The following is a 25,875-nucleotide window of genomic DNA, read 5'->3' as shown; positions in this document are numbered from 1 at the left end:
CAACATCGGACGATCGATATTCTACAATGAACTCCGAAGACGAGGATAATTGTGGTATCCCATCTCTCATTACCTTTTTAGAAGGCTACCTGAAGCACTGATCGCCCTGTGCCAGTGATAGATTGACCTTGGGAAATTTTACAGTGCCTGTCATTGCCAAAATATGCAAATACATGTTGACCAGACCACACACTAGAAGGTGAAGGGATTGATTGTCTAATTGTGAGAATGAGACAATCGACTTGAGAGGCAATCTTGAAAACTTGAGAATGGTCCAGGACCGACCGAAACGTCGTTGTCCCTTCACTTTCTAGTGTGTGGTCTGGTCAACATTATTGTGACTCATCGTCTACAAATACATATTTTGCTATGTATATGTAAATACAGATTATAAGTATGTATTAAAATTGTAAAAAAAATGTGTAAATGTGTAAAAAATGTATATACCTTTGCCTGACATATAAGCATTGGAGAACAGGTTTAATTTACCTTGAAAGTTTTTGTTTCCTTGTAAAGTATTTTGCCAAAATAAAGACTTTATTACTTCATGGTTTTTTATTTCTTTATTATTTGTTTTTCGAAAATGTGCCTTGCCCTTAATTACTTAAATCCTTTACTATGTTCCTAAGGATTTCACGTGTCCGCTCAGTTCAACATTATAATAAAAAGAAACTGCAAAAGACTGGCCACTTGGTCCGTGTTAGGAAGCTCTTATTTATACCTTTCAAATTCACATATATGTCTAGCTCTATTTTTCCCTCTTAAAAATCGGCACCACGTTGGCACCCTTCCACGACTCTTCTCGCCTGTAATGATATTTATTAAGTGTGCAAAACAAGAGATCACTAATGACAAAACCACAACTTAGAAGACGGAGGACCATTTATCAAGTCGTGTGATGACCTTAAGGTCCCGGACGAACCGAAACGTCGTCGCTTCTCCATCTTCTGAATTGTGGTTTGGTTATCTTGTGGCTGTACCTTATTGTGACGATTCGTCTGCAAGGGATCACATTTTGTAATGTTTGAAAAAAATCTAGATTCACTTCCTCAATACCTTATCCTCACAGCACCCACATCACTAACGATAGCTAACGCCATACTTATCTGACCCGCGGAAGTAAAGCATTCAGGTCTAAAAGTTTCTGATAAACCATAAACTCACTCGAAGCTAGTTAGCATTTCATCACAACTCTGCCTCGACCCATTGATCAAATGATTCCATCTCTTTACACAACTGATGACGTGTGAATCGCAATATTCATTTATATTTGGTAAATGCATCCTTTGAATGAATAAAATTTTAAAATTATTGAATATTAATTCGAAGGGGTCGAACGCTGGATGGAATGAACATAGCCTGAAGGTGATTGACTGAAGATTAAGCCACCCAAGAGGTGGCACGGGCATGAATAGACCGTCATGACCTGAGGACGGGTTGGAATTTACAATTTACAGTAACTGTAAATAATTACCAACGCAACCAAACCTAGGTTTAACTATACAATTTTCCTAAATATATAGGTTAGGACTAAGATATACATTGTATATGAAATAACTATAATAGACAAGTATATGTATGTTCAGGACTTGTCAGCGAGAGTGACCTTGACAACAGTAGAGAAGCTGATAAGCCTTAGGCCCAGCAGCAAACCAAATCTGCTAATCATTGTATATACAATTAGTTTAATTTATTCCTGGACAACATTCAGTCCTAATGTATACCTATTGGTAAACTATTGTAGTGACCTTAATATCCTTCCAAAGGTCGATTGGCCTTAAGGCTTTAATATCAATTTAAAGTAAATAAAGTTTAATATCAAGTAAAGTATAAATAGGTACCTGGGAGTTAAACAGCTGCTACGGGCTGCTTCCTTGGGAAGAGGGTGTGAACAAAAGAAGAAGGAAAGAATCAAAGAAGAATCAAAAGAAGGCACCAAGCCGGGAAGGCTGTGAAGCACAGACCAATTTACATTAACTAAACCAGACTCCTGGTGACGTAGTCGTCAGCTGTGGCGTGTAGCCAAGACCTGTGTATTAGCCGAGAATATAAATTAAGTGAACCTAAATGCGCACTATTGTACAGCTAAAAATTATTGTCGACATTACTTGCGCAATCACATTCGATGTATTCGATAACATAAGAACAAAGGCAACTGCAGAAGGCCTATTGGCCCATACGAGGCAGCTCCTATTTATAATCCAATCCCACTCATATACTTGTCCAACCCGCGCTTGAAACAATCGAGGGACCCCATCTCCACCACGTTACGTGGCAATTGGTTCCACAAATCAACAACCCTGTTACTGAACCAGTATTTACTCAAGTCTTTCCTAAATCTAAACTTATCCAATTTATACCCATTGTTTCGTGTTCTGTCTTGTGTTGATACTTTTAATACCCTATTAATATCCCCTTTGTTATGTCCATAACGTATTCGATGTATTCAATAACGTATTCGATGTACAAAGGATATAGAATTTATATATTCTATATAACAGTTACATTTATATTATAAATGTAACTGTTCTGCCTTACTTTGCCCTCTTTATAAGGAGATATTAAGAAAGCTTAGTTTAATGCGCTAAGATAAACTGATAGTTCATCCTATATATATCTAGCTTGAGAGATAGTAATTAATTTACTATTTCCATATAATTTGTATCTTCTATCTTGAGGTTATCTTGAGATGATTTCGGGGCTTTTTAGTGTCCCCGCGGCCCGGTCCTTCCTCCACTCCCAGGAAGCAGCCCGTAACAGCTGACTAACACCCAGGTACCTATTTTACTGCTAGGTAACAGGGACATAGGGTGAAAGAAACTCTGCCCATTGTTTCTCGCCGGCGCCCGGGACCACAGGATCACAAGTCCAGTGTGCTGTCCGCTCGGCCGACCGGCTATGTATTAAAGTAGTCTGCCAACAACAATCAACTGACGCCATTAACACAATGACAGCTGGCGCCGCCAAGCATTATATCAGCACTAGGTCACTGGTGATGTCATCCACCCCCACCCTCCCCTACTCCATGCGTTCCCCCACCCTCCCCTACTCCATCAGACATCTCCCGTCACGCAGGGTGCAGTCGCACCTCCACAGATCTCCAGTATCAGCTCTTGATACTGGTAATGGCTCAAAAGGGGCCACCACTTACGGGCTATTAATGCCCGTGCCACCTTTTGGGTGGCACGGGCATTAATCTTTATCAATCCTACTCCATGCGTTCCCTCCCCAACCACCATGCGTCCCTCAACTTTGTGAAAAAGAAAACATGCATTCCCTTGAATATTATTTTGTAGAATATCTAATATTGACTGACTTTCGCCCTCCTGGGCTAAGATATGCTGAACTCTGTAATTACTATATGAGTACTGGAACACTTGATGATATATTGGACTTGTACTCAAGATTGACCATGTATATGTATCAATTATACAATGTATGTATGTGATGTAACTGTATAACCTGAGCTTGTAAAAGCATCTTAATCACCTTCAGTGGTTCGGTGCTTAATAACACTACTTTATCAGGTATCTCACCCTGTCAGAGTAGGAGAGACAAATGTATGTGTGCGTATATATGTATGTATATGTGTATGTATATGTGCGTGTATGTATGCGTATAAAGTATATGTGGAAGCTGATCAGAATTACATTTCACCTTTGTAAATGCACATTAATGACACTTCTAATACTTTATGTAGGGCAGACGTAAATCTGCGTATGTATGTATTTACGTATGTATGTTAGTTTATCATTTTCAAAGCACCAGAATCACCTTCTGTGATTGATTGTTCAATAAATCACTTAACTATATGTGTAACAGATCTCTAACCCATGGAGGACAGAAGAAAATGTATATATTCTGGTTAGCATTGTAAATGTGTGGCCACGTCTGTGGTAGAAAATAATAATAAAAAACTTCGACAGTATACCCCCCACCTTCCCCTTTCCACAGTATACCCCCCACCTTCCCCCTTCCTACACGTGTCCCCTCCCCCACCCAACTGGCCGACAACAGTGCAAAAAAATCCCACCCAGCTGATCACGTGTTGGCAGACAGTGTTACTCATTCATGAAGCGGAGATTGTCGCGAGCACACTCGCCGGAGCGCTCCTTACTCGTGTCAAACTACATCACAGTTCAGATATCTCTCCTTTGTGCCATCACAGCCATATCCGAAGCCTGTTAATCCGTGACCCCAGTGCTACTGGGAGCTTGATGCAATGGACTCGGGAAATTTAGAACGAGGCGAGAGGCGAAACTTAATACTTACTTCGAGTGGGGACAAGACCCTAGATGAGGTCGCAAAGAAGATCCACTCTAGCCACGATGAAGAGGAGAACTTCCAACTGTCACCTCAGGTAAGACATGCTATGTCTTCCTCCTCAAGTTAAAACAAAAATTTGCTTTTGAGTTCAAGTGGTGTACTCGTTGAAGTTAATTTTGTTAGGGATGATTGCACGTAGAGTGACTATGTAGCCATCTGTTGGCCCAGAGTGACTATGTAGCCATCTGTTGGCCCAGAGTGACTATGTAGCCATCTGTTGGCTAGATTGGCTATGTAGCCATCTATTGGCTAGAGTGGCTATGTAGCCATCTATTGGCTAGAGTGGCTATGTAGCCATCTGTTGGTTAGAGTGGCTATGTAGCCATCTGTTGGCTAGAGTGGCTATGTAGCCATCTGTTACCAAGTGTGTATATTCGGTGATGAGTAAAACAAAAATACTGATAACGTAAGTGCTGACAGAATGATAAGGCCGCAGGAGAAGTCTCTCGCTCTCTCAACCTTTTCTTTTACAAATTACGTCTGAATTTCTGTCAAAAATGGACGTAATTTGAAAATATATTTTGGATTTTTTTTTTAAAACAGTAAGTTAAGGGTCCTCTGGTTGGTTAGGAGGGCAGGAAATTCTCCTAAAGTTTCAAAACGTCAATTGAAAGTTTCCTCTCCTAACCGAGTAGGCTGTATAACTATACAGTAGGCAAGAGGACTCAAAAAAGGCACAGAACATCACTTTCCTGAGCCGAATTCATTTCAAATTACGTCCATTTTTGGCCATAGCGCAAATAACGTTGCGAAAAGCAACGTTATTTTTACTTGGACGGTTTGGGTAACATTATCTGTTTATTGTCGTGAAACGAAGATGTTGATAAAGATGTCATTATAAAGGAGCAAGAGAGAGAGAGAAGGAATGAGGAGTAGAGAGAGATGGGAAAAAGTTTTCCCATGTACTTAAAAGTACATGTACTTAAAACTACATGGAAAGAGTGAATGTTACCCTATGTGTCTAGGTAAATACCGTTAGGTCATCCGTTGTGGCTACTGTTTATACTCTCACTGGTCTGCCCGACTTCTCACAACGTACAAAATCCGTCGTCCTAACCAAGCCAGGAACCTACGAACCCAAGCCACCCACCTAACCCAACACAATCGGCTTTATTATAGTCCAGGACGGCCCGAAACGTCATCTGGTGTGTGTTCGAGTCTTCATCTCTTCAGCCTCGTTATTGTAACTCATCGTCTGAAGTTGGCCTAATGATGAATATTCATTTGGTAACTCATCCACATGTGTGTATACTCTTCATCTCGATGTATATATACAATAAGAGTTTGGGTCTGAACATAGTTTTGGACTAAGATATACATTCTATATAAATTAAATATATTAAACAAGTATACGTATATTCAGGACTTGTTAGCTAGTCTGAGATACAATGGGTGGTGGCCTTGACATCAATAGGTGCTTCCGGGGCTTAGCGTCCCCGCGGCCTGGTCGTCGAGCAGGCCTCGGTGTATATGGTCGCATATACAATTCTTTTAATTTATTGCTGAACAACATTCGGTTCTAATGTATACCTGTTGGTTGGTAAGGTATTGTAGTGACCTTAATATCCTTCCAAAGGTCGACTGGCCTTAAGGCTTTAATATTTTGACCTTAGGGTCTTATATTGACCTTAAGACTTCGTACTGGTGACGTCACCAGACTCATGCTGGTGACGTCAGTTGGGGCGTGTAGCCCCAACTGTGTTCTCTCGAATATAAATAAAGTGAATTATAATACTCTGATGCTCTTATTGGTCGGCCAAATGGTGTCACAGTGAACCCCTGGGAGAGTGCCAAGCAGTTGGCGTGGGACTACACGTGCGTATCAACCCTGGCTAACACCTACATTGAATTCAATGTTGCACAACTGGGTGGCGCTGCCACTCACAGGGAATCAGCTAAATCCCCTAAGTACAGAGAACTGGATCACCGCTACAATTTTGTTATATATATATATATATATATATATATATATATATATATATATATATATATATATATATATATATATATATATGTCGTACCTAGTAGCCAGAACTCACTTTTTGGCCTACTATTCAAGGCCCGATTTGCCTAATAAGCCAAGTTTTCCTGAATTAATATATTTTTTCTAATTTTTTTCTTATGAAATGATAAAGCTACCCATTTCATTATGTATGAGGTCAATTTTTTTTTATTGGAGTTAAAATTAACGTAGATATATGACCGAACCTAACCAACCCTACCTAACCTAACCTAACCTATCTTTATAGGTTAGGTTTGGTTAGGTAGCCGAAAAAGTTAGGTTAGGTTAGGTTAGGTAGTCGAAAAACAATTAATTCATGAAAACTTGGCTTATTAGGCAAATCGGGCCTTGAATAGTAGGCCAAAAAGTGAGTTCTGGCTACTAGGTACGACATTATATATATATATATATATATATATATATATATATATATATATATATGTCGTACCTAGTAGCCAGAACTCACTTTTTGGCCTACTATTCAAGGCCCGATTTGCCTAATAAGCCAAGTTTTCATGAATTAATTGTTTTTCGACTACCTAACCTAACCTAACCTAACTTTTTCGGCTACCTAACCAAACCTAACCTATAAAGATAGGTTAGGTTAGGTTAGGTAGGGTTGGTTAGGTTCGGTCATATATCTACGTTAATTTTAACTCCAATAAAAAAAAATTGACCTCATACATAATGAAATGGGTAGCTTTATCATTTCATAAGAAAAAAATTAGAAAAAATATATTAATTCAGGAAAACTTGGCTTATTAGGCAAATCGGGCCTTGAATAGTAGGCCAAAAAGTGAGTTCTGGCTACTAGGTACGACATATATATATATATATATATATATATATATATATATATATATATATATATATATATATATATATATATGTGGTTTGAATATATATATATATATATATATATATATATATATATATATATATATATATATATATATAACTATATATATATATATATATATATATATATATATATATATATATATAACAAGATATATATATATAACATTATATATATTTATATAATTATATAATGCGATTCATTCGCATATTGTCCTGGGGACCATTCAGGCTTGTTCGCACTTATATAATTATATATATATATAATTATAGTATACAAAAATAATAGGGGTGGCAGAAGAAAATATTAAAGTGTTCAATGAGAACCCACAAGACCTTTTCTGAATATTCTTTTTCCTTTTCCTTCTATATATATGTGGTTTGAATATATATATATATATATATATATATATATATATATAAATATATATATATATATATATATATATATATATATATATATAACTATATATATATATATATATATATATATAACTATATATATATATATATATATAACTATATATATATATATATATATATAACTATATATATATATATATATATAACTATATATATATATATATATATATATATATATATATATATATATATATATATATATAACATTATATATATTTATATAATTATATAATGCGATTCATTCGCATATAGTCCTGGGGACCATTCAGGCTTGTTCGCACTTATATAATTATATATATATATATATAATTATAGTATACAAAAATAATAGGGTGGCAGAAGAAAATATTAAAGTGTTCAATGAGAACCCACAAGGCCTTTTCTGAATATTCTTTTTCCTTCTCCGAGGCTATGGGTCCCTACAATTACAGCAACGAACAAAATCCCCCGTCCTAACCAAGCTAGAACCCTACGAACCCAAGCCACCCACCGAACACAATCGGCTTGATAAGACTCATTGTCTGCAGGTTTGATGAGTGTCGGGTTCAAGAGTTTGTATATTATTGGTAATTGTACCGTGGTTGAATCGGTGAAGGTTCAGCCACGGTACAAGTTTGAATATATTCAAGATGCCCGTGAACGAGCTTGTTCTCCCACAGGACTCTGGCGGCGGCTTCGACGAGGCCCTGGAGCTGGCCGGGTCCTGGGGCACTTGGCAGAAGCTGGTGTTTGTTATAGCTGACTTCTCCCAGATCTTCTGCGGCATGCACGCTGTTTCATCGGGTAAGTCCACTCTTCACTCGTCATCTTGAATAGTTCATCGTATTTTGACGTCGATGGGGGACGTTAGGCAGGAGATAGGCGAGTGGCTGTGGTCATTTGCCCTTATGCTCAACACTTTCCGCTTATGTTTCTGTCCACCCTGACCTAGCTTTACACACGTTATCGATGATCAAACCACAGCAAAAGATGAAACGACGTTTCTACATCTTCTGGTGTGTGGTTGGTCATCACCTAATGGATTACATAAGAACAAAGGTAACTGCAGAAGGCCTATTGGCCCATACGAGGCAGCTCCTATTTATAACCATCCAATCCCACTCATATACATGTCCAACCCGCGCTTGAAACAATCGTGGGACCCCACCTCCACGTTACGCGGTAATTGGTTCCACAAATCAACAACCCTGTTACCGAACCAGTGTTTATCCAAGTCTTTCTTAAATCTAAATTTATCCAATTTATACCCATTGTTTCGTGTTCTGTCTTGTGTTGATACTTTTAATACCCTATTAATATCCCCTTTGGTATGTCCATTCATCCACTTGTAAACCTCTATCATGTCACCCCTAACTCTTCGCCTTTCCAGTGACTTAGTCATCCTACGCTGGACACGTTCAAGTGAATCCACGACGAGGTCTTGTTAATATTGGTATCCTTCGTTTCTTCCCGAAGTTTCAGCTGTCGTACAGAGTCGTACAGGCAGAGTGCCAGAGTCACGGAAGGTAGCTAATGTGGTACCAATTTTTAAGAAAGGAGACAGATCACTAGCGTCAAACTATCGGCCAATTAGCCTAACGTCTATTGTGGGAAAGTTACTTGAATCGATAATTGCAAATACAATTCGTCTTCATCTTGAAAAACACAAATTAATAAATGAGTCGCAACATGGTTTTACAAATGGCCGTTCACGTTTACCAAATTTGCTCTCTTTTTATTCCAGCATAGTTGATAGTGGTAAGGATTGTGATGTTGTGTACCTTGATTTTAGCAAAGCTTTTGATACAGTGCCACATGAAAGACAGATTAAAAAAATAGAGGCTCATGGTATTGGAGGTGCTATATTAAGTTAGATTAGGGCATGGCTATTCCAAAGGAAACAGAGAGTTAGCATAAATGGGGTTAAGTCAGAGTGGGATAATGTGGCACAACATTAGTGGCACTCCACTAATGTTGTTAGTGGAGTGCCTAAAGGCTTTGTCCTGGGACTTCTGTTGTTTATAATATATATAAATGATTTAGATTCAGGTTTGAGTAGCAACATCTGCAAATTTGCAGATGATACAAAAATCGGTAGGGAAATTAACACGGAAGAAGACTCAATATCACTTCAAGTTTATCTAAATAGGGTTTGAAATGGTCAAATGATTGGCAAATGCAGTTTAAGGCTGATAAATGTAAAGTTCTGAGGCTAGGTAATGATGATAGAGTTACAAAATACGAGATAGATGGTGTTGAGATTGCGAAGTCGGATTGCGAAAGGGATAAGAACATAAGAACATAAGAACAAAGGTAACTGCAGAAGGCCTATTGGCCCATGCGAGGCAGCTCCTATTCTATAACCACCCAATCCCACTCATATACTTGTCCAACCCGTGCTTGAAACAATCGAGGGACCCCACCTCCACAATGTTACGCGGCAATTGGTTCCACAAATCAACAACCCTGTTACTGAACCAGTATTTACCCAAGTCTTTCCTAAATCTAAACTTATCCAATTTATACCCATTGTTTCGTGTTCTGTCCTGTGTTGATACTTTTAATACCCTATTAATATCCCCCCGGTTATGTCCATTCATCCACTTGTAAACCTCTATCATGTCACCCCTAACTCTTCGCCTTTCCAGTGAATGCAACTTAAGCTTTGTTAATCTTTCTTCATATGAAAGATTTCTAATTTGGGGAATTAACTTAGTCATCCTACGCTGGACACGTTCAAGTGAATTTATATCCATTCTATAATATGGCGACCAAAACTGAACTGCATAATCTAAATGGGGCCTAACTAGAGCAAGATATAGCTTGAGAACCACACCAGGTGTCTTGTTACTAACGCTGCGATTAATAAATCCAAGTGTCCGATTTGCCTTATTACGAACATTTATGCATTGATCCTTTTGTTTTAAATTCTTACTAATCATAACTCCCAGATCCCTTTCGCAATCCGACTTCGCAATCACAACACCATCTAGCTCGTATCTTGTAACTCTATCATCATTACCTAACCTCAGAACTTTACATTTATCAGCATTAAACTGCATCTGCCAATCCTTTGACCATTTCAAAACCCTATCTAGATCAACTTGAAGTGATAGTGAGTCCTCCTCCGAATTAATTTCCCTACCGATTTTCGTATCATCGGCAAATTTGCAAATGTTGCTACTCAAACCTGAATCTAAATCATTTATATATATTATAAACAACAGAGGTCCCAGGACAGAGCCTTGAGGCACTCCACTTACAACATTTTCCCACTCTGACTTGATTCCATTTATACTAACTCTCTGTTTCCTTTGGTATAGCCATGCCCTAATCCAGCTTAATATAGCACCCCCAATACCATGAGACTCTATCTTTTTAATCAGTCTTTCATGTGGCACTGTATCAAAAGCTTTGCTAAAGTCAAGGTATACAACATCGCAATCCTTACCACTATCAACTGCCTCAACAATGCTAGAATAAAAAGATAACAAATTTGTTAAACATGAACGGCCATTTATAAAACCATGTTGCGACTCAATTATTAATTTATGTTTTTCAAGATGAAGACGAATTTTATTTGCTATTATAGATTCGAGTAACTTTCCCACAATAGACGTTAGGCTAATTGGTCGATAGTTAGACGCAAGTGATCTATCTCCTTTCTTAAAAACTGGTATCACATTAGCAACTTTCCAAAACTCCGGCACTCTGCCTGACTCTATTGATTTATTAAATATGGTTGACAGTGGGTCACAAAGCTCCTCTTTGCATTCTTTAAGCACCCTGGCAAACACTTCATCCGGCCCTGGGGATTTGTTTGGTTTGAGTTTTACTATTTGTTTAAGAACATCCTCCCTGGTAACTGTTAAACTCGTCAACCTGTCCTCGTCCCCACCCACATAGACTTGTTCGGCTGAAGGCATATTGTTAAGTTCCTCTTTAGTAAATACAGATACAAAATATTTATTAAAAATACTACTCATCTCTTCATCACTATCTGTTATTTGACCTGTCTCAGTTTTTAATGGACCTATCCTTTCCCTAGTCTTAGTACGATATAACTGAAAAAACCCTTTAGGATTTGTCTTTGCTTGCCCTGCTATGCGAACTTCATAGTTTCTTTTTGCTTTCCTTATCTCTTTTTTAACATTTCTAACCAGTTGTACGAATTCCTGTTCTAAAGTGACCTCCCCATTTTTAATCCTTTTGTACCAAGCTCTCTTTTTACCTATAAGGTTCTTCAAATTCTTTGTTATCCACTTTGGGTCATTAGTATTCGATCTATTCAATTTGTATGGTATACTACGTTCCTGTGCTTTGTTTAGAATATTCTTAAATAAGTTATATATTGAATCCACATCGAAATCCCCATTTAAGTCACCTATCGCTGGGTTCATGTCTCGCTCCAAGACCGGCCCACACCCCATACCCAAGACTTTCCAATCAATTTGACCCAAAAAATTTCTTAGGCTATTAAAATCAGCTTTTCGAAAATCTGGCACTTTAACAGAATTTTCTCCTACTGGTCTATTCCATTCTATGCTAAATCTGATTTCTTTGTGATCACTGCTCCCTAGCTCACTCCCTATTTCGATGTAATTAATTTGCGTTTCCCTGTTAGTTAACACTAAATCTAAAATATTATTTTCCCGTGTTGGTTCCTTAATGTGTTGCGTAAGAAAGCAATCGTCAATTAATTCTAGAAAATCTTCTGCTTCACTATTCCCTGTTTTGTTCAACCAGTTTATTCCGCTAAAATTAAAGTCACCCATGACATAAATACTGTTAGATCTAGATGCTCTAGATATTTCATCCCATAGATGCTTTGCTTCCATTCTGTCTAAATTTGGTGGCCTATATATTACTCCTATTATAATATTATTAGCTTTTTCGTTTAATTCAATCCAAATAGTTTCTGTGTGTGGCTCTGTTTTGATTCCCTCTTTGAGACTACATTTCAAATTGTCCCTAACATATATGGCTACTCCACCTCCTCGTCTAATATATCTATCTGTGTGAAATAGTTTAAATCCATATATTTGATATTCAGCTAATAGTTCTCTATTTTCTACATTCATCCACGTTTCGGTAAGTGCAATAATATCTATTTTTTCTGTGCAGACAAGAGCATTTAATTCGTTAATTTTATTTCTTAGACTTCTACTGTTAGTGTAATATACCCTAAGTGAATTGTTATTTTGCGGACCTTCTCTTTCCCTGGTCGTTTTGCCAATTCCTTTCTCCCACAAACACATACTTTTATTACCTCCTTCCTCCAAATCAATTCCCATACCTCTATCTACTAACAGTTTAAACCCAAACAAACACCTCTAACCACTTCTTCTAACGAGTTCGCAACAGCAACAACCCCAGCTCTCGATAGATGCACCCCATCACGAGCATACATTTCATTTCTTCCATAGAAGTGTTCCCAGTTGTCTATGAAAGATATTGCATTTGATTTGCAATATCTTTCCAGCCGGCAATTGACACCAAGTGCCCTCGATATCCATTCATTTCCCACTCCCTTTCTTGGAAGAATGCCACATATGATCGGGATTCCTCCCTTGCTCCTAACTAACTCTATGGCTGTTTTATACCTCTGAATCAGTTCCTCACTCCTAACTCGACCAACATCATTTCCTCCCACGCTAATGCAAATAATGGGATTGTTCCCATTACCAGCCATAATATCATTCATGTTGTTTATAATATCACCAATGCCAGCTCCGGGATAGCAAACCCTTAACCTGTTCCCCCTATCTCTAGCACAAAACGTTCTATCCAAATACCTTATCTGGGAATCTCCCACAACTAATGTTTGCTTAGGTACTTCCTTTACCCTCTGAGGGGCCTGCGCTTCCTTTCTCTTCGTTGCTTTCCCTTTTGCGCGATCCACAGTCTCTCCACAGCACTCGTCCTCCAAAACGTCAAATGAATTAGAGGTTGCTATGGCGTTTGAAGGCGGCTTTATCAAAGTCTTCTTAAGGCCCCTGTCTTTCGCAACTCTCCAAGACGAGGTCCCTTTACTGCTGGTCTCCTCCTTCGTTACTTCTCGTTGTTCTTTAAGCTGACGCACCTCCTCCCGCAGAAAGTCCAACTCTGTCCTCAGGGCTCCCACTAGAGTCACCAGGTCCTTAACTACAACTTCCATATTGCTATGATAATGTAACAACACTCAGGAGCTCCGGTTAACACAACCTCTCACTGTGAATTCACCTGACCGAGATTGTTTCAAGCGCGGGTTGGACATGTATATGAGTGGGATTGGGGGGTTATAAGAACATAAGAACAAAGGCGACTGCAGAAGGCCTATTGGCCCATACGAGGCAGCTCCTATTCTATAACCACCCAATCCCACTCATATACTTGTCCAACCCGCGCTTGAAACAATCGAGGGACCCCACCTCCACCACGTTACGCGGCAATTGGTTCCACAAATCTACAACCCTGTTACTGAACCAGTATTTACCCAAGTCTTTCCTAAATCTAAACTTATCCAATTTATACCCACCGTTTCGTGTTCTGTCCTGTGTTGATACTTTTAATACCCTATTAATATCTCCCTTGTTATGTCCATTCACCCACTTGTAAACCTCTATCATGTCGCCCCTAACATAAGAACTAAATATATATGTTATAGATAGGAGCTGCCTCGTATGGGCCAATAGGCCTTCTGCAGTTACCTTTGTTCTTATGTTCTTATAAATAAGGCCTAACCTATATTAATAAATTAAAAGTATTAACACAAGACAGAACACGAAACAACGGGTATAAATTGGATAAGTTTAGATTTAGGAAAGACTTGGGTAAATACTGGTAACAAAGTTCGGTAACAAAGTTGTTGATTAGTGGAACCAATTACCGAGTAACGTGGTGGAGGTGGGGTCCTTCGATTGTTTCAAACGTGGGTTGGACATGTATATGAGTGGGATTGGGTGGTTATAATTGTGAAGCTACTGAATGTGAAGCTACTGAACCCCTGCGCATCAAACTCAACATTAATCCAACGACAGCAGCTGCATTAGATGCACATTCCACCGCCACTACAATGATTAGAAAAGCTGTTGAGGAATGGGACTCATTAGTGAGCATTCTGCATCTACATCCGCCACCAAGATAATGTTAATAAAACAAGATTAAAACCAGTGCAATAAAACAGAAGCGACAAATAAGCAGAGAAAAAGGAGAAGTCCTCTCCTCCATTTTAAACTTAGACCCAAATATCACAGGAAAAAGGTTATCATGTATAACCAAACTCAATTACGGGCTCACCATAGCCCGTGCTACATGGACACTCCGTCCCGAATAGCTAAATCTTTAACAACAACAACAACGGTTATAATTAGGAGCTGCCTTGTATGGGGCCAATAGGCCTTCTGCAGTTACCTTTGTTCTTATGTTATAATTTCCGTTCTAGTTACCTCACCCCCCCTTCAACCTCAGGTATCTCCCTCACCTCACCTGTAATGCCAAAGTTCTATAAAAGGTACCGACGTGAATTTAAACTTAGTCATTTAGCTGAAGCTGAATTTAAAACATCAATAATTTATCAGTTCTGTTGAGTCGTCAGAAATGGATTATCCTGTTCTGTCCAGTAGCAAACTTGCCGACCTTATGTCCAGGACTGATCATATCGACACGGGTCACTATGGGTTTGTAGGTCGCGTTCCTTGGCGAGGATGCCAGGCCATCCTGAAGGTGATGAAGAATGATAATGTGCTTTCCTTCAGAAGAGAGGTATTTATCCTGCAGAGATTGCAGGGTTCTGGGGGAGCTCCACACCTGCTCGCAGTGTGCAACGACCCGCAGGCCTTAGTGATGTCCTCCAGGGGCGAGATAACACTCTATGAAGCCCTCCGACGTCAACTACCCGACTGGTGCGTGATCTACATCGTTACGAGAGTTGGTGTGCTGCTGCGGGAGCTTCACGACTGTGGTGTCATACACGGTGATATTCACGACAAAAACATCATGGTGACGCTCTCTCCTGACGGCTCTAATCCCGAAGTATTTCTAATTGACTTTGGCCTGTCGACCCTCTCTCAAGAGGCCCTGTCTGATTTAAAGGACACAGCCATAGAGGAAATACTAAACAAAGGTCGTACCTACTCCACAGATATCATAGATTTTTTTATGATCTTGCAAATTACTTTAAATGCAATAAGGATACAGTCAAAAACCGTAAATGAAATTCTAAAAATGACTTGGCTGTTTGAGGGTGACCCGAAGGCTCTCGACGCCCTACTGAAAAAGTTAAACTTTCTCCTGACTGAGGTCTTGGAGAATAACGTCCCTAATTCTCCTGAAAGGGCTTCTCTATGTATCCTCGGGTAATTTCCTAGACTCCGCAGCATCTCCCCCCCAAAGCTTAGATTTCTCCTATTTTATGCATGGTAATTAATTCCCGTTTTAAAAAATTATTATTTGTATAATTTTAAATGTGTATAATTTTGTAATTTGTAAATTGTAATTTTCTCACATAAATAAAACATAAAATCCTTAAATGTTATTTTGGTTTGGTGTTTAACCTCTGGAGGGTTATTACAACCCTTATTTGTAGGAAGAAGTATGGGTGGGGCCTGAGGTAGAAGGAATAGGTGAGAAAGGCAGCTTCTTTATATTCACCAAACTTAGGAAGTTTGACGATTGACGACGTTTCGTCGTCAATCGACTTGAGAATGGTCCAGTGGCGGATATAGATGTACAGGCCTACAGCCACTTGTAGAAAAAAAAACATTTTCCCACTCTGATTTAACCCTATTTATACTTGATTTAGAATCTTGAACCACTTTTTTAACATTGAAAGTGTATTCGCTGAGGGTTTTGCATCTAATGCAGCTGCTCTTGTTGGATGAATGTTGAGTTTGATGCGCAGGGCTTCAGTTGCTTCACATTCTAGTAAATAATGCAATAGTGGCGCCTCTGCATCTGTTCCACAGATATGATACTCTTTAACTAATGGGTTTATCACTTGTACCCAAGTCTGTGTATGGCCAGAGGCTACTGCAATGCCTCTGGATATCTTTTTACCAAGCTTGAACAAGTAGTAGCCAGTGGCTTGTTAGTACCACATCGCAGTGGATCGTCCTTCCGCTACTTTGGCTCTGTGGCGTCTTTTGATAGTTGGGAGTATTTTCTTCTTTATTTGCTCCTTAATCTGTGAAAAACTTGGAGTTAAAATACGTAGAGCAGTAACAGTTTTTGCTAGTGAGTCTGCCTTTTCATTACCATCTATGCCAATGTAACTTGGTACCCAATTTAGGGAAATTGACAGCCCTAGATTGTGTGCTTCTGTTCTGTTCCTATATGTAGGATTTCTGTGATGAGTTGTGTTGTATATATATCCAGCCAGATCTGTGCTAGCTGGATAACAATGCCTGGAGCGAAGATTTAGAGTCGGAATGAATGATGATATCGTGTAAATTATTCTCAATTGCATAATATATGGCCACTTTCAGGGCATATAATTCTGCTTGCAATGTTCAGCACGCACTATTCATGCTCCAGTAAGCTTCGTGGTAATTGGTGTAGCCTGCTGCCCCAGCAGAATCTCTTCTAGTGTGATCTATACTTCAAATATATGCAGAGACATGGCTACACATGGTAAGATGAAGAGCCAGTCTCTTTTCTTCCTAGAATTGCAACCAGTTAGGCAGACGACTTAACTTTAGCTGAGGATGTCTTTCTCCAATTGACTTTCTGAGAAGTAGTGAATCAACAACTAGGTTGTATATGCAGCAAGAAGTGTAAGTGGTGTATAATAACACACGTACAAACACGTGACTTAGGCCACAAGTGGCATATTCTGTCATGCCCTGAAGACCAGAGAAAGTATATATCACTGTTAATAATAGCAATAAGTAAAATAATTACTGGGAGTACTGGGAAGCCTGCAATAATTAGGGGTAACGGAGGAATAATGGATTGACAAGCCAATTGGTAACTTGTCCCCGGTAGAGGGGCTACTTGAAATGGTGGGCTCCCTCAGGTATATATGCAATATATAATATATATGCCCTCGTTTGTCATTATCAATCAATCTCGTCTCCCTACAGTGTACCTGAGTTACACGCCTGAGCACTGGTGTCGGGTCCCCGGCCTGAACGACGCTGTAGGAGACCTGTGGAACGCCTCTCTTCCCCTTCTGAACGTCTCCAGCCCCTGGTAAGCACCGGACACGTTCCTTCGTATCAGGGCTCCTGTCGGTGCTGTCTTTGTAACTTATTGGAGTATTTCAGAGTTCAGTGTTATTAATATTCTAGTTACAGAATAAGTTTCATATGTTGAATATGGCTGGACACTAGACACCCATCCCACTCGTCGGTAACAAAGGAACTGGCGACGGTCGTTTCGGTCCGTCCTGTGGACCAATTATATGACTTGAATAGTCCGCTCAGAAATCTCGTCACTACCTTTATTTTAGAGATAAGTGACTTGGATGTCTTATTATTCCGATTTATTTAAATATCACTCTTTTAAGTGATATATTCATATATTATAAACCAGAGGTTTTAAACTGTCGGTAGCTGTTTAGTCATATTTGGGAGGGCGAGCTTGCAGGGTGGGCGAGCAGAGTGGATACATTGTTTGGTGGCTAACTGGGCGGGTGGGTGCGTGGATGAGGGGGTGGATGGCTTGGTGAGTGAGTGGCATGAGGGGTGGGGGAGAAGGCGGACACTCCCCTCCTCTCAGCTCCACCAGACCCACCGACAAGTATCTCCCACCCCCTCCAGCTGCGTCTAGAGGGTCTGTGTGCGGGATTAATACCATACTGTTCATATTTTCTGCTACGTTCCTGTAGCCGAGGATGTCAGGCAGAGTGCCCTGCCTGACATCCTAATTTGTGATCAAGTGCTGTCGGGTCGTTGGGCATATAGCCTCGGCTACCAATGACTTTTGAGCAGTCAGTGTGGTCAGGTGGTCAGAGAACTGGACTCGCCAGTTCCCTCTTCCATCCCCTCGTCCTCCCCACCATCCCTCACTCCACCATTCCCCTCTTCCATTTTTCTCTCATCATTGTACAATCATGATCAATATCTACAGTATAATCCACGAAAACATTTTAATAAACGAAAGAGGTGGATCTTGGCTGCTCTTTGGCATCTGGTTTGCCTAACCAGTTTCTCATCCAACTCCTTAAGAAACTTTATGTACATTTTCCAAGGCGCCAAACGTTTTTAATAGCTGTAAATATATGGAGTATATTAATAAATGAATAATGAGCCTTAACTGCCTCTTGACCCACACGACGGCGGTAATCTAACCAACAAAACCTTTCCTTCCTCGCCGCCTTCAGGAGCGACAAGACGGGCTACGACAAGTGCCAGTACTACGACCACAACTACACAGCGGTGATGCCGGACCTGGTCGGTGGAGAGGGCGCCGCCGCCCGTCACCTCGCCACCAACGTCCCGACCGTCGCCTGTGACTCCTGGGTGTTTGATCCCTCAGTCTTCCAGTCTACTCTGGTCTCTGAGGTGAGGACCGTGTCTCTGTTCAACCTGTTTTCGTATTTAATTCAAAGATATTTACTTTATACGGCACAATTTTGAGGCCCTAATCATTGTAAACAAAGCCGCATTGATTGTTGAAAGAGACAAGGTAATTATTGCACCAATAAGTACAATAATGACGACCATGTGAACAAGACCTCCCCAGTAGGTACAATAATGACGACCTTGTGCCACAGTTCTCGCTGGTGTGTAGTCGTCGCTGGATGATGGCCACCGTCCAGGCCTCCTACATGAGCGGTCTCCTCGTGGGTTCCCTCGTCATGGGTCAGCTCTCAGACAGGTGAGGTCCTCTAAAGACCTTTCATATCGTATCATTGCGAGAAATGTTTAGCTAACATTTTAATGAGGACCGTTTCTTCTGGGTACAAGCCTTCGGCTAGTGATAGCCGAAGGCTTGTAGAGAAGGAAAGAGAAGGGGAAAGGTCTGAACCTTCCCCCTCCTGCAGGGCTACCTCATCTAGTATGCTATAACAAAATACACGCTATTGCCGTATTCCCCTTCCTGTGAACTGATCAGAGATTCTTGATTTAGAACGAACTTGCAATTTCTATAAAATACCATTCAAGTTACGTTTCATACTCTTTCTCTTGCAGGTATGGTCGCCGCCCCATGTCTGTGCTGTGTGCTGTGGCCGCAGCGCTGGCTGGCACTGTGGTGAGCTTCGCCAAGACCTACATGCAGTTTTTGGTACTTCGCTTCGTCACTGCCATCCTCAGTGCTGGCTTGATAGTCATCAACTTCGTCCTGGGTTGGTATACAAGACACTTGAGTACGAACAAAACAGTGTTTTGACAAGTGAGCTGAGAGAGAGAGAGTCCAAGTCCGACTGAGAGAGATGAGATCACATTAGCCTCATAGAGAAAAGGGTATTTATTTGTATTAGTGTCTAGGGACCCAAGTTTTGGTTCAGTGAGTAGTATGCCAATGATCTGGGTCAAGGGGTATTATGTCCATGAACTGGACCAAGAAATAGTAGTTGCATGGATTTATTCAATGAGTATTATGCCCATGATTTGAGCTTGCAAGTATAGAGCATTGTTTACGTTAGTGACAATGTTACGTTATGTTATGATAGCATGTTTAAAGCTATTGAGTAGAAGGGGGCCATTTAAACTAGTGAGTAGAAGGGGCATGATTTAAGCTACTGAGTAGAAGGGGCATGATTTACGCTATTGAGTAGAAGGGGCATGATTTAGGCAAATAAGCTTATTGGAAATTATTTGTATCAGATGAGGAGACACCATTCTTCACCAGAGAGCTGAGGATATCAGCTGGGAATTTAACTGAACAAGGCCAATACGTTGGGTCAACTATCTAAGTAGGTTCATAGGTAGGGATCTGTACTGTGTTGAAGGCCATGATGTAGGTCTTGTGTTGAGGGCCCTTATTTTAGTAACACTGAATGAACCCCTATATGGGATTTGACTTACATTGAAGAGATTTCACTATTTTTATAGTGTTTCGTTCAGACTATCGGATAGAGTGACTGTATCTAAATTGCAGTCGCACTTTAAATTTAGATTTTGTTGTTATATATTTTTGCTTAAGAGGTCTCTCGCTTCAGCATAGGAAATTTTAGTCCATCCTGAACTACACTTGATTTTCCTGCAGTGTCGAAAGTTGCGTAAAAAGAGGCCTTTATTGCTTCCTTCACCACTTCCTTCTCCCATCGGTGATGGAGGTAGGGAAACTTGAGGCACTCAAGTGTTGACTCCTTCCCTCCTCCTACAGTGATGGAGGTAGTGAAGCCCGAGGCACGTACCATGACTGGGATGATGTACATCTTCTTCGTTGGTCTTGGCACAGCCATCCTCCCGGGCATGGCCTACTTCATCAGGAGCTGGCGGTACCTGGAGCTGGCTATTGGTCTGTCCTCATTCATCCTCGTTGCTTACTACTGGTAAGTATGCGGGTGACGCCACCTTCTACCCAAATGTTTAACTGAAGTTTAAGTATATTCTTGTATCACATTTCTTCATATGGTGACTCCAGTCGTCACAAGTTCTGCGGTAATTAATGTCTTCAAGAGTGTGATGTCAAGGTACATTGAGGTTCCTAGAGCAAGTGGCTGGAGGGTGGAGGGTGTCTTAGGACCATTGAGCTCGAAGTTGTCAAGGTACATTGAGGTTCCTTGAGCAAGTGGCTGGAGGGTGGAGCCGTGTCTTAGGACCATGGAGCTCGAAGTTCTCAAGGTACATTGAGGTTCCTTGAGCAAGTGGCTGGAGGGTGGAGGGTGTCTTAGGACCATGGAGCTCGAAGTTGTCAAAGACGATGCGTTCTGAGCATCACCGCTTGTATCCTGTCTCACAGGATCCTGCCGGAGTCTCCGAGGTGGCTCGCATCTCAGGGGAGGTTCCCAGAAGCGCTGAAAATCCTGAAGAACATCGCTCGGAGGAACGGGAAGGAGCTGCCCTCTGACGAGCTCGTCTTGAAGCTCATCTCCCGGGCCTACACCAAGGTAGGTTCCACAAGCCACACTATTCCTACTACGGGTCGTGTTGATAATATTTTGTGCAGGCTTACAGTGGGAGACATCAGATGTTCATTAACCAGCTACCATGAGCCATTTTCAATATAAGCAATTTGTCCAAGAATAGCAGTACGCTAATTTGCCAATAGGTTAAAGCATGTAATTTATTCCCTTTTAAACCCCGGCACCACATTCCCAGTCCTACATGATCCCTTTACTCAACTCTAATGATTATTAAATTTATAAGACAAGGGCTTGCTAAGCTTAACCATACATTCTTGTAGATCCCAACCAAATATCTAGTCTGGCTTTGGGGACTTTCATTTGCTATTGAAATAAGTTTATTGAGGTATAACTACACACAAAGTGATAAGGTACCTCGAGCCATTCTCACCCTGTTCCAATTTCTTATTTGTTTGATAAACTTCCTCCCAGGTAATTACTAGTATATTCCCATTGTCCTCTTAATGAACCACATATATTTAACTGCATAGAAAATAAAAAATAAATATTCTAGTAAATACAACACAATCTTCTAAAATTATAGTACTTAGTCCACACTCAGCCCTTGTACATCACTATGTATATCACTCTCAACTATCACTATCACAGCACAATTCTTGGTTTGGTGTTGGACTCGTGGCCTACTAATCTAAATTCCAATCCTAACGCCCCTCTGAATAATCAATCAATTTCTACCATTACTCACATTTAACAAATATTGTGATAAAGATATATATCAAAATAATGAATCTTGTTATCCAGGCAGACGAGGCGACGGCCACACAATCCTCCAAGTGGTACAGTGGTATTGTCAACGCTATGCGCGCCCAGTTCACCCTAGTTCGAACCCCGGTGATGCGACGAAGATGCATGATATCCTTCTTCCTGTGGTTCGTGTCAGCCAGCGTCTACTATGGCCTAATCTTCTCCGGAGCCAACATTAAGGCCGATCCCTTCCTCATGATCTTCATATCCGGCTTGGTGGAGCTGCCCTCAGCCATTGTCTTCATCTCCCCGCTGGATAAGTAGGTGGCTCTTTGGTCTTCCAAGTTCCTAACATAGTTTCTATTATCGTTTGTGGTGCCCTTAATAATCTTCCAGGGAAGGAAGTAATTTGAAGGAGGAAAGAGGAGGAGAGTGATAATAGGGGAAGTATAGGATAGTCTTGTAGTTGGTTCGGACGGGCTACATGTGGTTCAATTCAGTACAAAGGCTCTAGAAGTAGATGGGACCTAAGGTAGAACACGGCCCTTCCGTGGTGACCTCCCAGGGCGCCTCCCATTGGTCTTCTTGGTCACTGAACTGAAGCACAGTCACTTCTTAAGACTTCACTACATAGTCCCCTTGGCTTGGCACCTTGTGATAATTACTTCTAAAGACGTCATACCTTTGCCACCTTCATCTTCACTTCTTAAACACGCGATACAAATACAAGTACAACAGTAAACACACTTTTTACTTTAATTTATAAATCTTAATTAACCAATTACACCTCTTCTCCAGTTAATAATTCTAATTGAAAGAAATAAGCAGTTATTCACAAGGATGTTTCTGTTGGTCTTCTACAGGTTCGGTCGACGGGCTACCATGAGCGGGCTCTTCATCGCCTCTAGTGCCTGTCTGCTGGCCATCCTCGCTGTGCCCCAGGGTGAGAGAGAGAGAGACAGCGAGACAGACAGAGAGAGCGAGTTATTTATCTCGCTAGATCCACTAACAGTTATTTCATGGAAAGGAAACCTCCCTATTGTTTCACGGACAAACTTTGGGTGGATTTTCTACTTTTCTGGATACGAATAATCTGATTCCAATTTGGTCCTTTGCAACAGTTGATACTTCAAGCTCTGCTTTGTCAAACGGACTCATTACACATTGATGTCAATTTATTGAATTGTATTCAATTCCTCGAGTTGCATATTGATGTACTATTGAATCATATTAGCTTAATCTTGATGAGGATTTACTTACTCCTTTCCTCTCTTGCTTCGTCCTCCATCCTACCTCATTCCCCTTCCTGCCTCCTCTGCCTCCTTCCCTCCCAGCAGACCAGATCTACGTGAACTTCTTCCTGGTGAGTTTTGGCAAGTTCTTCACCACGGCGGTGTTCCAGCAGCAGTACCTCTACACGGGGGAACTGATGCCCACTAAGGTCCGCAACATAGCGGTGGGGTCCAGCTCCATGATGGCCAGGATTGGTTGTATCATCACCCCCTACATCATCACTTTACTTGTAAGTCCTCAGTCACCACAGTGGTGGTTCACCCCTTACATCACCAAACTACAATGACAATTTTGACACTTTTGGAATACGTATTATTGTGTTCCCTATTCTAAGGATGACGTGTTTACACCGGCAGGGCGACGTCCACTACGTTCTCCCTTCAACACTCTTCGGCATCTTGTCTCTGGTTGCTGGCCTCCTGACCCTCCTCCTCCCGGAGACCAACCACATGCCCCTCCCGGAGACCGTCGAGGAGGTCGAGGCCATGTCCAAGTAGCAGGTGCCGGTAAGAGGAGACGGTAATACCTGAGAAGCAGCAGCAAGGAACGGAGGAGAAGAGGGCTACAACGGGGCGACAGTCGCCATGGTCGAAGTCAGGGGAACTGGCACAAAGAAATAGACAAACTCCGCCAAAATACAGCACGTAACTACGACGTGGATACAACGTTCGAACAAGGTTTAACACCTAACAAGTTGTAACAACGTTGTAATACGTCATTAAAACGTTATAACTAGTTGTAACAACTTTATTACAAGTTGTAAGAAGGGAATCATAGGGACTGTTACGTAGCAAGAAAGGGAGGTGAAAGAGGCTATAAAGACAAGCTAAGTACTAGCTACTGCACAACTAGCAGGTACTAGTACAGGAAGACAAACCCGCAGCAGCAGCTGGGAGGCGGTTGAAAAAAAGGGAACATTGCAGTAGCTTAGTACGTCAATGTTTGTACTATGGTGCACAGTTACAAACAATACTAGCTAAACAAGAAGATGGGTTAGACACGAATATATATTCTTAAGTCAGGGTTAATATTACGAAACTTTAGTATAAAATAATTGTACTGAATTACCATGCCGTTCTGATAATTATAAATTTTAATTAATCGCATAATTTGGATATTTTTAATGGTTTCTAAAGACATTTATATTATTCCCATAATCATAATTTCACATTTTAATTAATCACGCAATTTCCATACTAACTTTATCAATCATTCAGCGATAGCCTTCTCTCATCCCGTACGTCGACTTTTTGACGGAATCGAGAAATCCGTTAAAAATGTAACGTACTAGTTAACATTAAATCGCCACATTATTGACGTATATTCTACGCATCAGCCTCGATAGGTTAAGTGAGTTGCTTGAATTCCAGCGTTTCTGTGTAGGCAAAACGTTGCATTTTTAACGTAGTGGCAAAGACCACACGCAAAATGTATAAATGTATTCTTGTATTATATAAAAAGATACCAGTCCTGTGGGAAAGATTTTATTCATTATTATTATTTCTAAGTATCAACACATATCATTAAGTGTCCTTATATATCCAAGCTGCATTCCTGTAATTCCTATGCTGTGAAAAGCAATGAAATTAATTCATTACTAAAGCTATTTGTGCTATTCACTATTCACATTCACGTGCATGCAAACAATCGTGTGTAAATATTCAATATTTGTAGGTGTATTTTTGTAAAACAGAATTATTTTTTGTGACGTATTTCAAATAAAGCAAACAATTAAGATTGATCTAGTCGTCATTTTGTCTCCCCTATTTTTTGGAGTTACTGGATATTATTAATGGTTTCTAAAGACATTTTCCTACGGCCTTGGAGGCTCCCTTTCCTAGTGTTCTTGTGGCCTGTCTGGCAAGATTCTCCAATCACTGTGGAGGATAACTGCTAAACGCCACCTTGTAAAGGACACCCAACAAGTTGAACATTGACCTTGATAGGTTAGGCGAGTTCTCCAGGTACGTACGCTTCTAGATAAGCATTACAATTGAAGTAGTTTTGCCTGTCAAATCATGAAAACTGGCTTCTGCATTGGCTTCATTCTATTTTTCCATTAGTTTTCTTGAAGATAGATTCATAAAGTTTTATTCGTAACTTTTACAAATCATTACGAATTTAAAAAAAAAACACCATTTTGGTAAAGTTGAGCATAATCGCGCATTCCTTCAGTACCCAAGATAATAGCTATCTGGTGCTGGTGCTTAATTCCTTCATAGTTTCCTATGTAGTTCGTTACCTCTCTTCATGGTTATCTCCAGATGTTATAGTGCAGGGGAAATAGGGCGGCACT

General features: G+C 40.4%; 1 protein-coding gene across 1 annotated transcript; it reads left to right on the top strand.

Moving 5' to 3' along the window:
* Positions 1 to 4,054: 4,054 nt before the first annotated feature.
* On the top strand, positions 4,055 to 25,316 carry LOC123746516 (organic cation transporter protein). The gene is made up of 12 exons (XM_045728046.2): positions 4,055 to 4,360; positions 8,269 to 8,392; positions 17,650 to 17,758; positions 18,891 to 19,071; positions 19,284 to 19,387; positions 19,702 to 19,856; positions 20,840 to 21,008; positions 21,419 to 21,566; positions 22,344 to 22,606; positions 23,150 to 23,229; positions 23,624 to 23,808; positions 23,936 to 25,316. Exons 1-12 carry the CDS (start codon positions 4,223 to 4,225, stop codon positions 24,074 to 24,076), a joined length of 1,797 nt encoding a protein of 598 aa, XP_045584002.1. The 5' UTR covers positions 4,055 to 4,222; the 3' UTR covers positions 24,077 to 25,316.
* Positions 25,317 to 25,875: the final 559 nt, after the last annotated feature.

This window comes from Procambarus clarkii, chromosome 90 (genome assembly GCF_040958095.1).
Source record: "Procambarus clarkii isolate CNS0578487 chromosome 90, FALCON_Pclarkii_2.0, whole genome shotgun sequence".
Classification (NCBI taxonomy): domain Eukaryota; kingdom Metazoa; phylum Arthropoda; class Malacostraca; order Decapoda; family Cambaridae; genus Procambarus; species Procambarus clarkii.
Note: the sequence above shows the minus strand (reverse complement) of the source record. Positions and strands in the feature narration are given on the sequence as shown.